General features: G+C 44.5%; 1 protein-coding gene across 1 annotated transcript in view; it reads left to right on the top strand.

Annotated features, from left to right (window-relative positions):
• The window catches only part of LOC115090906 (E3 ubiquitin/ISG15 ligase TRIM25-like), a 40,959-nt gene that overhangs the window by 10,589 nt on the left and 12,216 nt on the right, over positions 1-18,154 (top strand). Inside the window, exons 3-5 of the mRNA XM_029600572.1 lie at positions 2,239-2,331; positions 3,750-3,983; positions 4,189-4,351. Coding sequence (XP_029456432.1) covers positions 2,239-2,331; positions 3,750-3,983; positions 4,189-4,351 — 490 coding nt within the window. The remainder of the gene's footprint in view (positions 1-2,238; positions 2,332-3,749; positions 3,984-4,188; positions 4,352-18,154) is intronic.

Here is an 18,154-nt window from a genome sequence, read left to right as displayed (position 1 = left end):
GGTCTTCTGTGACAGTGATACATTGAATATGTTAGTTTTTATATGTATGTAGTATGGAGTGTACGAGGTATGGAATGTATTAGAACATTTTGTCATAATAAATATGAGACTAAAGTACCTCTATTTCCCAACGTTATTAGTCCAAAAACAATTTTTTTGTTATTTCAATGACCTCATACCAGGCTTCAATAGTGCAATGTTTGCACGGACATTTAGCCATTATGTGCGGGATAGCATGTATTGTTTTCTGCTGCCACACTCTGTTTAATCATTGAAATTATTGCATTGTCCTTTCTTTTTCATGACGTGATGGATCTATGGTCTGACCCAGTATGGCATATCTTATGTTCTTATGGGATGACCAATAGGAGCAAAGTGATTGTACCCAATGTTTGAACATTAGACTTTGCATACTGGGTCAGACCGAGGGGTTCATCAAGCCCAGAATTCTGTTTCCAACAATGGCCCATCCAAGACACAAGTACCTGTCAAGATCCCATACAGTAAATAGATCCCATGCTGCTGTCGTGCAGTGACAAGTAGCGGCTGTTCCCTAAGATGGTAACTTTTAAACCAGTGCACCGGCACACATGTGCGCACATTTGTCTGCCCTCACCCAGGGATGCGGTCATTTTCTAACATACGCATGTATATGCGCACGTTATAAAATAACCTGACCACGCGCACAAGTGCTCATAATTTTAAGTGGACTCGCACCCATGCGTGCAAATGCTGCTTCTAACCATAAGTGGGGGAATTTTAAAAGCCATGCGTGCTGACGCCATTGCCAGTTTTCCCAGTTCGCCCAGTTAAGGGATACGTCTTCTAACCCACCCCCCCAGTTTAATAGAATCCCTTCTCCCGTTAGCCCCAACCTTTAAAACCCTGTTGATCTACCTAGAATTTTTTGTTTTACTACTTACGTGTCATCCATAGCAGAAGTAAAATTACGTGGCAGGGGACCCTAGTGTGCACTGGTACACAAGTATTTACGTGCAGATTTCATGGTGAATGCCCATGCCCTGCTCAGACTTCGCCCACACCCCACCGGATGACGGTGTTAAGAGACGCTGAACTGAAGCAATCATGGCCCCATGAGGAAGGTGTTCAGCCGAAACACGGACTGTGTCGGGCAGCTTGTCAAAAAAACCTCAAGGCACTGTGTCAAAAATTGTTTCTTCATGATAAAGCTAAGTAGCTGAAATTTTGTATATAACAATGCAAAATTATAACAATGATATACAAAAGAATGTCATTTAAAGCATGTCATGAAAAAGAAAGGACAATGCAATAATTTCAACACTTGATTTTATTCACACGATACAGTGTATTATCACAAATGGCAAAGAAAATATTTGAATGACCAATGATTAAACAGAGCGTGGCAGCAGAAAACAATACATGCTATCCTGCACATAATGGCTAAATGACCATGCAAACATTGCACTATTGAAGCCTGGTATGAGGTCATTGAAATAACAAAAAAAATGTTTTTGGACTAATAACGTTGGGAAATAGAGGTACTTTAATCATGTATTGGAACATAACATAAGAACATGCCATACTGGGTCAGACCAAGGGTCCATCAAGCCCAGCATCCTGTCTCTAACAGTGGCCAATCCAGGCCATAAGAATCTGGCAAGTTCCCCAAAACTAAGTCTATTCCATGTTACTGTTGCTAGTAATAGCAGTGGCTATTTTCCAAGTCAACTTAATAAATAGCAGGTAATGGACTTCTCCTGCAAGAACTTATCCAATCCTTTTTTAAACACAGCTACACTAACTGCACTAACCATATCCTCTGGCAACAAATTCCAGAGTTTAATTGTGCGTTGAGTGAAAAAGAACTTTCTCCAATTAGTTTTAAATGTGCCACTTGCTAACTTGTATGAATGGTGTGAATGTTTGTGATATTTTGAGTAAGATTTTAATGGGGTAGCATCTAGCAATTATTAATACGTTTTGTAATATTTTGTAACAATTTGTAAACACCCATGTAATTTGATTAAAATATTGTTATTGAAGTATTCAATGTCTTTTTTTTTTTTGTTTTGTACATTTCTTAGCACCCACCATACATACTGTACTACATGTGCACACAGACAGAAAGAGTAGTTGAATGATGCTGGAAGGTTGTAACTTAACACAGAAATTACTCAGTGGGTGCAAGAGTGAAATGTAGCCACACTCTATATTCATCTTATAGAACAGATACTGTATTAATTTTCTCTTTGCAAGGCGGAAGTCAGAAGGTTGCAAGCGAGCATTCAGAACCAGCTGTTGCTGATATCAGATGAACGGGACATCAGATATGGCATGGCCAGCATCAAGGTAAAGCCAGCGCTCCCAGATCAGCTGACGGCCAGTTGCAGCAACCTCCCTGGGATTTTTCTTCACAAATAAGTTTGGAGCTGAGGGGTGCCAGTGATTGCCTGTACATTTCTTATTTTTCTGCTTCCTTTTATTTTGGGTTCCTAAAGATATGATTCTACTGCCTGCATGATTTTTTTTCTGGTCACTTATCTTAACTATAGGTACTCTCTGCAAAACTTTCTATATAACCCCCTGCCTCCAAAATCCTTGCCCACCCCGCTTTTGCACCAACATCGTTCTCCAAAGGATCCCTACTATCACCATATAAATATGCCACCCTAAAATAACCCTACCATCTTCAAGCCTTTATCATGCCCAAGGAGGTCACTGCTCTCCCACTACCAGTGTTCATCCCCAGGGAGTGTTTTGCACACCTCACATCAATGTACTCCTGCCATCCTTAACACCAATGTCCAGTCACAGAATGACATTGCCTGTCCTTCATCAACAGCCTAAGTCTTTCACACACCATCCCAACAACCACATCCATCCTCCAACATCTAGCTCTCCTGGTCATCTTACCTTCCACTAATGAATCTCTCAAAAGGAGCTTAGATCTACCTATGCCACAAGGTTTAGAAAAGTGTATATAGAGAATGGATCAATAGGCCTTAAGAGCTTTGACACTCACTCTTGTGAGAAATGGCAATAATGCTCTCTATGTCCTCGACAGACATCTATATTATTATGTTAACATAGTAACATAGTGTATAATAGCAGACAAAGCTCACTTGGCCCATATATTATTCTTGTGCACACCGCCAAGGTCTATCTCAGCTGCTAGTCATAGTGTATCCAAGACAAGACAGTTTTTATCTATTTTACAGTGCTTTTAAACCACTGTCCCAGATTTTGGAGTAAAAACATCCTGAATCAAGAATAGAAAACAACCCAAATAAAAGAAATTTTAATCACTTCTTCCATTATATTCCATACAACTAGGTAGCTGAGCATGCAAGATCCCTTTCCTTTAATTCACTCCCAGTGTTCCTTCCCTTCTATGTTCAACCAAAAGATCCTGAAATAATCCAAACAGTCACCCATACCAGCTCAGCCTTCAGTTGGCCTTCTAGATCCCAGTGCTCTTTCCTGACAGTATCTCATCATCGCTAACCCGTTGCACTGATCCGGTCAGTGTAAAGGAGCCTCTGGCATTCAGGTTAGTGTACACATTAGAATCCAGCTGGTTCACTACACAAGTATGGACCTTCCAGTCAGTTTGGATCTTGTAGAAGTTTCCCTGGAGTCTCCCATACTGTATATCTACTCTAAAGACTGAAAAAAGCTTCTCGTTCGGGTCTCCAAGCTTATTCCTGTGCTGTTAATCATTTGTTTCACAGCTCATTTTTCGACTCTGTGTCCTTCTTCCTGTTCAGAGGCTGGTGCAGAACGTTAAGAATGAGGTCAGACGCAACTTTGAGGAGCTGATGGAGGATCTAGTCCAGCTGCAGGAGAAAGTGATGGATTTCCTGGAGCATGAAGAGTGGGCAGCGGTTGTGATGCTGGGAGACTGCTGTCAGCAGAGACAATTAAAGATAATTGAGCTCCAGCAGAGACATATGCAACTTGACAGCTGCATTGGCAAGATCAGTGACCTTCAGTTCCTGCAGGTACAGTGTACATGTCCCTCATTATCAATAGCCACATGGAGTCCTACTCTTTGTAATACTCTCACACATCCGCATTAACATAGTAGTGCTCTTATGTCAATGCATTATTTCTTTCAATGGTTCAAGCTGGAAAAGTCTAGGATTTTGGTACATAATTACTTCGGTGGTTATTGCAATGCTTATGAAGATGTCTCTGTTCCCACAGGATTTCCAAGCCCTGAAGAGGCAAGTGACCTCTGCCCAACCCTTGATCAGTCTAAGATGTGATGAGAGCGCAAGTTTTACAGGTTTCAGTGAGACCCTGGCAGTGATGAAGTCACAGATAGCGAGCACTGGCAACTTCTACACCAAGGAGCTTCTGAAGGAAGGCAAGTGAAAAGCTGGTCCTGCATCCAAAAGAGAAATAAGGCCATCCACACTCAGAACTATAGCCCAGGGAGGGATTTTAAGGAAGAGTCAAGAGTTATCTTAAGACCCTGTGCATTTGCTTAAAGTGTCAGTAGTGTTTCAAAAGACCTTTAATCTGGCATCAGCATGCACTGAAGTAAATAATTTAAGTGGGAGGAAATGGTATCCATGCTCAAGAAGGAAAATTGGCTTTTGTGTTGCAGCTCCAAGGCCTGAGGATCCTAGGAAAAGTGTTACTTACACTCCCTTTTTCTGCATAGTTCCTGAGTCTGACTATCAGTCACAGCCTGATTTGGCAACTAACACCAAAAGACAAAGCACCAAAATATCAATGTGGCCCCCCCCCACCCTGGTCTGGACTATGAATTAACCCTATGCTTGGGGTGGGGAGTACCACATGAGAAATTATATTTACTAATATGATTTATCTTTGAGTTCGTAGCCTGAGTGGGGGATGAGACAGGGTCCCGGTCATCCCGATACCACCTGTTTCCACTCCCAATACCACCTTCCCAAATAACCTCTTACTTGTGGCATGTCGGGAATGGCCCATGGGAAACAGCTGGCATAATCGATTATTATTAATAGATACTGATGCCCGCTCCTACTCTTATCTAACGGGCTCAAAATATCCATTTCCAAATGAGCCGATGGTTCCTCTACAACCGGGAGAGGCAACAATGGGGCCTTGGGTGGGGCGGGGCATTGTCCCATTAACTGGCATTTAGGGCAGGAGAGGTAAAACCTTCGTACCCCTCTGTAAATACTCGGGCCAATAAAACCACTGCTTGAGTCGGGCTTGAGTGTTCTGTATTCCCAGATGCCCTGCCGGGGGGGGGGGGGGGGGGGGGGAAGGGATCATGGGCAAGGGCAATAATGGTATCCTAAAAGGGGGATGGCACTACCAGCTGAACCCGTGGGTGATAACCTGTCATCACTCTTTTTACTCGGTATAACAAACCACCCTGCAACTGAAAATAGGGGTATGTCTTACAACCGTCTTTATTATTCACCGCCCTGGTTGCTTGATCAAAAGCCTGCGTTAGGGCAGAATCAACCTGTTTCTGCAGCAAAACTTGGTAATCAGGTCTCCCTAGCCCTGATCCACTCTTCAAGACTTTCCCAGGGACTCCCAAAAAACTCTTCTTTAGCTCTAGGCCTTCTCTCTCGCTTCCTCTGGGCCCGGGGCTTCCTTCCCCACCCAGGGCCTGAGTACAGCTCATTATCATGGAAGGGCAAAATCTCCCCTAATTCCTGTTGGATCTCTGTAGCCCAGGCAGCCCGTGCTTGAGTTACCACATAAGATACCCTTTCTTCCACCATGCTAGGTAATCTGTCCCAATCGCGACCTAGATTCAAACCCACAGGAAGGTGTTCTAAGGCCACTCTAAGAGTATCCTTATGTTGGCCTATTTGTATTTAGCTTCCAAAGGAAGATCACAACGGTTTACAAAATTAGTATTCATATTCTTTGCATTCTGGTTCAATAATCATTCACCATTGTAGCAAATACATATTCCTGTGCATATTCATACATCTTCTAGGTCTATCATTTCACAATACATCATTCAGTGCATATTGTTCATTCTGCTATCATGTTTTCTGTTAGTGGTAGTATAGTTATCAGCATATTGGTAATTTATGCTAAACTTATTTATTTAGATTTTTTATATTTTGCTTTTCACAGCACATCAAAGCAGATTACATTCAGGTACTGTAGGTATTTCCCTATCCACAGAGGATTTATAATCTAAGTTTGTACCAGAGGCAATGGAGGGTAAAGTGACTTGCCCAAGGTCACAAGGATCAACAGTGGGACTTAAACACTGGTCTGCTGGGTCATAGCCTGCTGCTCTAACCACTAGGCTACTCCTCCACTCCAAATGACATGCATTTCTAAAGAGCCATGTTGTCATTTCACATTCGAAACTCTTTCTGTTATCAGATGTAAAGATTTTGGAAGAGAGTTCCACAGCTTGGGGCCTGCTATTGAAAACATTCGGTCTCTTATTTGTGTTAGGTGTGTTTTTCGTGTTGTAGGCACCTTTAGAAATCCTTTGTTTTGTGATCTTAGGGTTCTCTGTGGTGTGTATGGTTGAAGTGTCACTCCAGTTAAACATGGGTTAATGTTGTTGATATTAAAGGTTAGAGTTAATACTGTATAATGAATTCGGTATTGTACAGGAAGCCAGTTCAGTGCTATCAGCAAGGGGGTGATATGGTCAAATTTCCTTGTCCCTAGTAAGAGTCTAGCTGAGGCATTTTGTAATAATTGAAGTGGTTTTAATAGTCCTGAGGGTAGGGCTAATAGTAGTGAGTTGCAGAAGTCTAAGTTTGAGAATATTAGTGTTTGTAGAACAGTGCGGAAGTTTGGGTTGTTAGAAATGGTTTCAGCCGATGTAGTATTCTTAACTTGGAGTATCCTGTTTTAATTCATTTGCTTATATGCTTTTTCATTGTTAAGTTCTCATCAAACTGTATTCCTAGGTCCCGTACTTGATCTGAGGGAGTAATGTTAAAGATTCCTAGGTCTATTTTTAATTGTTTCTTCAAGTAATTTTGGTTCTATCTTTTTTCTGTAGATGAAAGTTTGATTAATATTTCAGATTGTTTGCTGTGTGTTGAGGAGAGTTATTTCTGCTTTTATTAGTTGGTGATCAGACCAAGGTAATATGTTGTATGAGGAATTGATTACGCAATTATTCTGATTGGCGAAAATTAAGTCAAGGATGTGTCCTGCTTTATGAGTAGGGTGTTTTAGAAATTATGACCAACTCATTGCTTCCATTGTATCTAGAAAGATACCCTCGAGTTTCTCCATGTACACACCAAACCCCAACTATGGGAATGCTGGTGTTGGTTTTATGCCTACTGCCTCAATCTAATCATAACCACTTTCCTGTGGTTCTGGACACAAGAGACTGACTAGTGCCTGTGTCTAATAGAGCCATTGGGACCTGACCATTAACCTTTACTTCCCTCAAAAAAGAGTTTTGTAATTGACCTCCCATGTCCTTAGTCAGACAGACGTGGGCTGTATAAGGACACTCTCGTTGGATATGGCCAGAATGATCACAGGTGAAGCATTTTAACAGGGGTGGGGTGCTTAAACAGTGAGTGGGGTCCCCGGCCCACCTTCTGTCTGTCTATTCTCCCCTCCCCAAGTCGGGTCCTGAGGCCCTGCCTCCCAGGATTTCCCTTTCAGGTCCCCTTTAAAAGGAGCATCCCACCTCTCTGGGGCGTATAGAGGCGCCGCTCAACCTCCTTCCTTGGTAACCATGACCACGACAACCACCACTTAGATAATGAAATGGCTGAGCTCAACGTGTTAGCCCCCTATTTGTTTATCTAATCTCTCATCTTGAGTGGGAGCATGTCAACATACTGTTCTAACACCACAGTCTTATTAATATCCATAACGCTTTTGCCCTTGGGTTCTAGCCAATGGTTCAAGTCCTGAAGGCGCTGAACTGCTGCTTGGGGCTTGTCCCCTGGTCCCAAACTTGTCCCTCTGAATCGCCTCTGATATGCCTCCGGCGTCAACCCCAAACGATCTTTAATAGCAGTTTTGTCCACCTCGTAGTCTCTGGCCTGCTCCAGATCCAACACCTAGTAGGCAGCCTGGGCCTCCCTAGTCAAGCTTCCCTCCGCTAGGGTAGGGCCAGTCATTGTAGTACTCCTTCTACTGCAGTCTGGTGAGCGATGAGTTGCCCTGTGGTTCTGACCTGTTCCTCCAGTAGCTTAATAGGGGTTTGTTGCTGCTGAGTCTGTTGCAGAACCAACTGCTATGGCATCTTTTGTGTGGTGTCCTGCTATTGTTGCAGCTGTGCAGTGAGCCATCGCAAGGCGTCATCCGATGCCATCTATCCTCCTGGAAAGGAAAAAAAAAACACAACCAAGTGCGGGCTGCTACTAGTAGGGGAAGGATATATTGTCTCTAACTCGCGGCTTGGATACTCTTACCAGACTTAGCTATTCATAATGCTATAAACTCGGTATTGGCTTCATACCACCATTGCCCTTCCACTGTAGGACTCACCACTCCCACAAGACCCTCTGGTGGTCCCCTTAGGTACCCTTTACCTTCAGGAAGTTATTGAGAGCATTATATGTCGAGCAGTCTTCCCACTAGATAGCTAGGTCAGCGCTCTCCGCAGTTAGCGTAATCCTAGATCCCACTCCTACCACCATCTGTCAGGAAGGGCTCCAGGGAGTAAGGTGTTGGTCATCTGTTGCAGAGGCCCTCAGGGTCTGGGTCAGTAGCCCAGCAGTCGCTGGGAGTGAAACGATGCAGCTCTAACCTCAGTCAGTATCCATCTCATAGTTCTCCTCTGTGTAGATCTGGGCTGGTGTCAGTCGACCTGCTGCTGAGGGGGGTTTATAAACCTCGGTTTCAGGGAAGGGCTTATCCCAGGATTGGTTGGGTCCTAATTCCCTGCTTGCTGTTGCAGGTGAGTTGCCTAGTTAACCAGGTCCTCCACCCTCAGCCTGCTCCTGACCTAGGTACAGCCTCAGTGCCTTAGATTCCTCTGGGCCTTTGTGCTGGAGCCTCACTCGGGGTTCCCTTTTCTTGAATCTGGCTCTATGGCTCTGTATGTCTTGCTGTATTATGGGTTGAGGGCAGGTCTTCACTTTGTCACAAGCACCACAGACCGATAAAATCATTACACTAAAAAATAAAACAGTATTTAACCTTTTTACTAGTATTGTGTAAGTAGACAATGAATCCAACCAGAAAATTAAATGGAAAAAGTACAGTAGTGAAGTATAATATAAACTTGTAGTTTTCTTATTTTATATCAACAATGCAAAAATAACACTGGGTATGGCTTGTTAGCCAGGGGAACCAACATACTCATATGGATGGGGGAGCCTTACAGGGGTCTTTACCCCTGAGTACGCAAAAAAAGGGGAGGAGGACAGATCCATCCCAATATCACCTGTTTGAAAAGGGTGCACCCTGCCTCAAATACAAAATTGTGTGGAAAAGAAAAATCAAGAAAATTAAGAAGTCCCTCTTGATGGTGGAGCTGGCTAGATGACTAACCAAATAGTTGAGCACTGAGTGTGTGAAAGGTCTCTCTCTCTCCAGGAGAGCTTCCACAAATGGTTTATTTGGTACTAAAGAAAAAGCTGGCCTGGTTTCAGTCTCTTACAGAAAGAACACGGTCTACCAGTTTTTCTTTCCCACTAAGGGTTTATGCTTGACTTCGGCTGAAAAGCTGAATCAATTAAGATGAGATACTGAATTTGGGGGCAAAAGGCAAGGAAATAAACTTTCTCCCTGCTCTGCTAAAATACTCTCTGTGCAAAGTTTAGATTACTTAACTCAGTCTCTTAGGAGGGTGATCCAGCCATGTGCTCCTGGGCCTGGATATCTCTGGAAAGGAAGTCTCAGTCTCTCAGTTCTTGACTCCTCTGTCCCTTGGGATTTTACATGTAGCTCGGCTATGAAACAAGAACAGCTATCTGTCTCTCTATTTACTGAAAGTGCAGACTTCTGTTTCTCCCTCTTGATAATTAGCTCTTCAGGAGAAGAACAGATTGCAGAGCTGCCAGATGCAATCATCTCTTCCTGGCCGCTGGCTCCAACTCCTGGCCATCCCCGCCCTGCACACATAGATAGAGCTAGCCAAATTGCACCTACGTTAAATGGTCTCCCAGCTTTCCTTTGGGTTCCTCCTCTGCTGGCTATGTAATGCTGTTCTCTGGGCAGGCTAAACAGTAGAGCCCTTTTCCCAACCTGTTAACACTGAGTGCTGGATGCTGGCTCTTGCAGAACATTTGTCATTGACAGGAGAGCACACGTGGGTTTTGACGTATTTTTATCTTCTTTCACCTTGGCTACGGCAGCTTGCAGTCTCTGCAGGGTTGAAAACCCCTTTTGGGCAGGTCCAAAACACATCACTCAGATCCAGCTCGGCATATATTGTAAGGCTCCAACACATGATGAGCTTGTGGGGGCAGGAACATGATTTATAGTAGCTTGCTACATCAAGCTTCCTAAGCAGAAAAGCAAACAGTTGGGTTGCCAGGTTTGCCTTAAAGCTAATTAACACACACATGAGAGGGAGAGGAAGAGGAAGAGAGAGAAATGGGGGGGGGGGGGTGAGAGAGAGAGAGACTCTGTAGAGCCCAATATGTAAGTTTACTATTCATACCACTGTAAAAGGGGACATTTTTAACTCGGAGTGAGGTTTGGGGAGGGGGGGTTGGTTTTGGGGGGCAGTTTTTCACAGTCAGAGATATGAACAGCAAAATTGACATCAGTGAAGATTTTCTGTCATTTGGAGTGCTGAAAAGTAAAAGAGGAGTTGATTTATACAATGTACTCTCTACCTATCTCGAACAAGATATAGCAGAACTAAAAAAAACATATGAAGGGCAACAAAAATGATAGAGGATGTCTTGGTTCCCTTATGAAGCATGGCTTGACTGTTTAGAGCTCTTCAGTTTGCAGAAGACATGACTGGCAGGAGACAAAATCATGTGGGGTGGGACTAGTTGATAATCAATGGTTATTTATACTTTGAAATAGTACTAGGACAAGAGGACAGTCCATGAAACTAACAAGTAGCACGTTTAACACAAATTCTAGACAGCATTTCTTCAGTCAGTACATAAATAAATTATAGCATTTGCTGCCAGAGAATGTGGCCAAGGCTAGTAATTTAGCTGAATTTAAAAAAGGTTTGGAAACATTTCTAGAGGGCAGGTCCATTAACCATTATATAGCCGGATAGACATAGGTGTTTCCCCCTCCCACTTCTGCTAGGGAGAAGACTGAACTGGGATTTCCTGTTTGAAATCTGATTGGCACTTTTAAGTGCCCAGACTGGTCATTGTCAGAGACAGGATGCTGGACTCTATGTACCAATGGTCTGATCCAGCATGGCATTTCTTATGTTGTCATTTCATGGAAATCGAGCAACTGAGAAAAAAAAGTGGGGTGTACCTGTTTTGGGGAGGAATTAAGATGGTGGTGGTAGGCAGCAATCCCTAAGAGCTGGTGTCCACTCAAAATGCCTCCTCATTCTGGGAAGTCAGATATGACTCAGCTGAAGGCCACCTGTTTTGGTGCCTCGACTCAAACTACTATTGGGATGTCTGACAGCCTGCTCAGACTCCAAACATGGGAGCGTCTGGTCTCCTTGGGGCAGACATCTCATTTACATTTATTAAATTTGTGAATCACCTAACTCAAAACAGGCCTAGACGATGAACATGATAAACATAATTAATAATAAAAAAAATAACAATTATAAAAGCAAACTAAACCGCAAAAATAAAAACAATATGAATGCAAAAATAAAACAAATCATGATAAAGCTGTTGCGATGCTGCTTGTGGCTATGCCCACAAGCAGCCCCTTACCTTACAGCGTGGCCTGGAGGCCGCTGATGCCGCCACTGACTGCCACCTTCTCCCCGCAGCCTGGAGGCCACCACCATCACTGCTGCCTCCTGTGGCCTGAGCGCTGCCCCTGTCCGCTTTTCGTGGCCTGAAGGCTGCCGCCGAAGCTGCTGCTCTCGTGGCGGACAGAGCTGCTGCCGTTGGACCTTCCCGCAGCAGGGAGCTGCCGCCATCATTGCCTGTCTTCGCGGCAGGAAGCCACCAACACTGGGGCCTTGTTTCGCGGCCTAGTGCCACTCCTGGGTGATCCTCTTCGCGGCTAAGCTGCTGCCGACATTCCTTTGTGGCCTGGGAGCTGCTGCCAGTCCTCCATGCGGCCTGGAGGCTGCCGCCAACTCTGCCATCTCTTCACGGCCTGGAGGCTGCCACCGATGTCCTCTTCTGCGGCCTGGAGGCTGCTGCGGAGCTCCTCTTCTTCGTGGCAGGGAGCCGCTGACATCGGAGCCTGCTTCTTCCTCGTGGCATGGACGCCGCTCTCTGTGGTCCTGCCTTCCTCTAGAAGTGCGGCTGTGCCTTTCTTCATCATTTAAAGGGCCCACGGTGGGCAGTCCTTGCTGGCTTCTCTTGATGACATTCCTGAGGCGTCTCCTCTTCAGCCCTATAAAGAGGGCCTTCTGTCAGTTTGTCTATGCCTTTGCAAGGAGCTAGTCAGCTCCTGGATTCTCCTTTCCAGCTCTTCGATCAGGAGATCTCCATGATCCTTCCTCGCTTCTTCAAGGCACTCTGTTCTTCGTGGGAATTCCCTTGTCTTCATCTGTGGCTCCTGATCCTTCGTCTTCATCTTTGTTTGCACTTCCTGGTCTCTCATCAGATCCTGCATCCTTGTCCATCCTTTCTTCAGATGTCCCTGTCTTCAGATGTCCCTGTCGCCATATGTTCCTAGTCCTGATGTTCCTGGTCCAGAAGTACCTGATGTTCCATACTCCGGGTTTCAGACATTCCTGATGTCCTCATCTCCTGTGGTCCCTGATGTCCAGATGTACTAGATGTCCAGATGCCTTGATGTCCTGACATACCCGATGTCCTATGTTCCAGTCTTGATCCTGATGTATCCGAGTTCTGAGTTCCGAGTTCCAAGTTCCGAGTCTTGAATCCTGATATCCTATGTTCCAGTCCTGACCCTGATGTCCTTCTCGTCAGCAGCGCAAGCCTCCGGAAGACCCTTGCTTTTAATGTTCCGAGTTCTGAGTTCCAAGTTCCGAGTCTTGAATCTTGAGTCTTGTATCCTGTTTCTGGTCTTCGGAGTACCTTGTACCTGCTTCTGTCCATGACCTAGATCCTGAGTCCTCGTCCTCATCTGAGTATCCTGAGTCCTCGTCCACGTCTGAGCATCCTGTATCTCCTTCCACGTCTGAACATCCTGAATCCTTGTCCATGTATCCTCGTCTCGTCCAAGTTCCAAGTATCCTCACCTCATCCAAATTCCAAGCATCCTCACCTTGTCTTGTTCCAAGCATCCTCGTCTTGTTCCAAGTCTCCAAGTATCCTCGTCTTGTTCCAAGTTCCAGTACTATCGCCTGTCCTTGACCTCTGTCCATCCTGTCACATCTGCCATTCCCAAGTGGAGGGTCCGAAAGGGCTATCAAGTGGCCGGAGGGCTACCCCAGAGACCAGCATTGCTTGCTGGGTCTCTCCCTAATGCGCTCAGGTTCGGCAGAGGTCAGGGCTCTTAGTGGTCAGCCTGTCCGCCCATGCTTGGACACGTCTTGCCTGCCACACTTCCACGGACCTGCTCTGCAGTCGCACCATGGTCCAAGGGCATACCAACCTCCCTGGAATTGGGACAGCTCCTTAGCGCTCCTGCAACAAAAACTGAAATAAAATACAGTGATAAAATAAAGTTAAAATGAGGCATTAAGTTAATAACAACAAATTTTAAACAAAAAAGTTTTAAGAAGTCCCTTGAAGGTCTTGACTGAGTCACACTGGCGAATCTCTAAAGGAAGAGAATTCCAGGGAGGAAGTGACATCACCAACGACGATGGCCACCCAAACCAAAGGTTCCCGATCTAACCGCAAAGAATCTCTCCCCATCAGAGCACCTCAGCACAGATTTAAGCTCGCTAACATCGAGGACGGCCTCCCAAAGTGTCCTTATGGCAGCCCAGCGCAAAATCCCGACTTGCAGAAATTTTCTTTCACCGCCACTGCGGCTTAGCTAGAGGCAGGTATGGACGGTGCGATGCAGGCCGCGCACACTGCAGAGGCGAGCAGCAGCAGTAATGATGGGGCCGGGGACTCTGTGCTGAGCTACGCCAATTTTATCAGCTGGTTCAGGGAGCTCCGTGGTGATATGGAGAGCCTAAAAAAGGAGATCCATGGTGTAATGGTAGAGCTCAAGAGGGATGTGGCAGCTTTAGGAAACCGGGTGGAGGATACTGAAAATCGCTTAGAAGATCAGGCCTCCGAGCTGTCCAACTGCAAAATAGCACAAGATAAATTACTACAGGCTAACAATGACCTCATGAATAGACTCGAGAACCTAGAAAACAGGTCCAGAAGAGCCAATCTTAGGTTCCGTGGGATATCCGAGGCTCTTGAGTTCACTAACAGCAAACATATGGTGGCCAGTATTTGTGCCCAGATCCTGAGTTCTAGAGCCACACCAGTAGATATGTCAGCTATCAAGCTGGAAAGGGAGCAGTCCACAACAACAGGCCTAGAGATATTATAGCCTGTTTTCACAGTTTCTCTGAAAAAGAGGACATAGCTACCTTGTCCCGCAGGTCTGGTCCTATACTATGGGAGACTCATACCGTGGAGATTTACCAGGATTTAGCCCCATCTACCATTCGTAGGAGGCGAGACCTTTGGGATGTCACCATTATTCTTCGCAATAATAATATACAATATCGGTGGCTGTTCCCTTTTGGGTTGAGTTTTACTATTGCTGGTGTAACCTCCCGAGTATTCACCACTGAGGAAGCAGCTGATTTCCTGCGAGCTGCTGATATACTACTTGCAACATCAGAAAATTCCTCCGGGCCTAGTGCAAACAGCAGATCCTGCAGTGATACTCCTAGATGGCAATGTATGGAGAAGGGAGGCCGGCAACTACGAAGGCACTCAAGCGGCTCTTTCCAGCTCAAAGACTACCCTGAGTGACTATGATTCTTTTTCTCTCTTGTCCATCTTCACTCATACCTGCCATAAGAACAGTGGTTTCAGACTAATGGGGATCTGTTTCTGATTAGACTCTGTTTCTAGTTTTTGGATGGGGAGAGTACTTCTTATATTTATATGTTGTTATCACACAGCATCTTGGTAGGTTGGGAGATGATGACAGCAGTGGCCGGAAGTGTTGGTGATCTCAATCCTCCAGGAGGAGTAGGTCCATATGAGAGGGAAATTTGGGAGGGGAGGCTTTGGGAGAATCAGGTTGGGGTTTGGTTATCTCATGTGCTTTTAGGAATAGTACCAATCAGGTAGTTTTACACTCAAACACAGTGCATAAAAGATCATTTTCAATGATGTTTCACAGGACAAAGTCTATTTATGTCTCACTTTACCCATCAGATGGATAGGCTATGAATAATCTCTATTAATGCAAAGGGACTTAATTCCACAACTAAGAGGAAATTACTTTGGAAAAGGCGAAAAAGGGACAAGCGAATGTTGTTTTCTGCCAGGAGACCCATTTATTAAAATGGGTGGAACTTTTACTGTGGGACAGATCGTTCCCACAACAGTTCCTGTCTTCGGCCTCTGCCCGTTGGAAGTATTGCGGGGTGGGAATCCTTTTTGCCAGTTCCCTAGTGCTAGATGTGAAAGATATCCAAAGCGACAATGATGGCAGATTTATTGCCCTAAAAGTTCTAATTGATAATACTTTGTTTACACTCCACACACTATATGGTCCCAACACTTGCCAGCAGTCCTTCCTTCACCATATCTCCTCTTTATTGGAGACTTGGGCAGAGGGTCACATAACACTTGGGGGAGATTTTAATATCACTAGGTATCCTTATTTGGATAATACTGGCCCTCTAGGGGGAGGGGTTGGATCCACAGGCAGGCTTTAAAAGCTTTAATCGCTGATATAGGATTAACTGATATTTGGAGGTTGCAAAATCCAACCCAACGAAATTACACTTTTTTTCACATGCTCACCAATCCTATTCTCGCATAGATTTGCTTGTAATTGATAAAGATGTGATAGAGTTAGTTACTGAGTCCGACATTAGATTTATTACCTGGTCAGACCATGCCCCTATATGGTTAGAGGTCAGCTGCCAACTAGAATTCCTGGTAGATAATACTGGCGTCTCAATGATAGCTTATTAAATGATAAAACCTTTGTGGAATCCTTGACTAATGATATTCAAGAATATTTATCTCTTAATTGCACAGAGGACATAGCCCCTAGCATGGTTTGGGACTGCTTAAAGGTGGTTATAGGGGGGAATTAATCTCCAGGGCTAGCTTCCATAAAAAAGAAAGGAGTGTTAAGCATCTTCACCTTATGCAACATATTGCTAAACTTTCTATTATCATACAATAAGAGCACTTATCATACGATAAGAGCACTTTCTATTAGTCATGTGCTCCCTAGACCCCAAGAAGTATGTTGAACTCGAAACTGCTAGAAAAGATTTGCAAGCTCTTGACATCACTAAAATAGCATTTCATCTTGATTTACTATGCCAGAAGCATTTTGAATTTGGTATTAAGGCCGGCCATATGCTAGCTAGGAAGCTTAAAGAGAGGGCAGCTCAATCTCATATCACTAGAATCAAGGATTCCATGGGGGTGATTTTATATGACGCAAGCGAGATTCGTATTCGCTTCACCCTTTTCTATGAAGAACTTTATGTGTCAGATGACATCGGGGGGAGTCAAATCATTGATGGTTGTTTACAAAGGGTGGAATTACCCTCTCTCCCGGAAGAAGCATATGAGTTTTTAAATGCCGAAATCACCCATCTCGAAATTTACTAGGCAATTCAAGGCCTGAAGTTAGGGAAATCACCGGGGCTTGACGGCTTTATTACCAAATTTTATAAAGCTTTCCAGGCTGTGGTGATTCCACCCTTACTCAAGATGTTCAGTGCTTTGCGATCTGGTCTCGTTATCTCCTGAAGCTAACTTAGCTGGCATTACCATATTGGCTAAGAGCGGGAGAGATCCTACGCTCTGTGGGTCCTACCATCCCATCTCCCTGATCAATATCGATCTAAAAATATTAGCTAAGATCCTAGCTACCAGATTGGGAAAGGTGGTCCCTCTTCTGATTCATGAAGACCAGTCATGTTTTGTCCCTGGCCAACTGGCCTCGGATAATGTGTGAAGAGTTTTAGAATTAATTTGGAGGGCAAAACAGGAAGGCACTCCCTTAGTCCTCCTAGTGGTAGATGCTGAAAAGGCCTTTGATGGGGTCCATTGGCTATATTTGTTTAAAGTCCTTGACAAATTCAATCTGGGAACTAGTTATATCCAATGGGTCCAGCGCCTATATGAGAACCCCAGGGGGTGTTTAAAAATCAATGGAGAATATACTACACCATTCCCTGTTAAGAGAGGTACCTGTCAGGGCTGTCCCCTGTCACCCCTGCTCTTTGTGCTATCCCTAGAACCCTTTGCGGTCCTGGTAGGGTCTAACCTCTCTATTAAAGGATTGCAGGTAGGACCCTCCACTTATAAACTTTCCATGTTTGCAGATGACCTGCTCTTTACTGTGTCTGACCCCAATTCCTCCCTTCAAACTTTATTACAGGACATGCAGTCCTTTGGCAAAGTCTCCGGCTTCAAAATAAATTAAGATAAATTGGAGATTCTTAATATCTCATTGACCCAGGATAGCTTTGAATCCATCAGGACTACCTTACCATTCCATGTAGCTAAGAAATGGGTGAAATATCTAGGAGTAAAAATTGGTCCAGAGAGTCCTGAACTATTCTGCTTAAAATATGGTCCCCTATTTATCAATATCCAAAAAGATTTAGAATGCTGGGTCTCGGGGAACTTCTCTTGGTTTGGGAGGATAGCTATAGTTAAAATGAATATTCTGCCCCGTCTTTGTTATTTCTTTCAGACCTTACCAGTTCCAGTCCCTGATGCTATGCTATCTTTGTCGCAGTGTAAGTTATTCAGGTTTATCTGGAAGCAGAGACCCCCCCGAGGGTAGCCAGATCAAGCCTATATCAGGACAGAATTAAGGGAGGCCTGCAGGTGCTGAACTTGGCGTGGTATTTTGGTGCATCACAACTAAGTGCGCTCATTCAATGGCAATACCCGGGGAGTCCCCAAACCGTGGGTTCGCATAGCTTCCCAGGGAGCAGGTACACTACATATTAGGGATGTGAATTGGGCTTCGGACGATTGAAAATATCGTACGATATTTTCAAAATCGT

Source organism: Rhinatrema bivittatum, chromosome 4, assembly GCF_901001135.1.
Source record: "Rhinatrema bivittatum chromosome 4, aRhiBiv1.1, whole genome shotgun sequence".
Taxonomy (NCBI): Eukaryota; Metazoa; Chordata; class Amphibia; order Gymnophiona; family Rhinatrematidae; genus Rhinatrema; species Rhinatrema bivittatum.
This window is presented reverse-complemented; position numbering and strand designations above follow the sequence as displayed.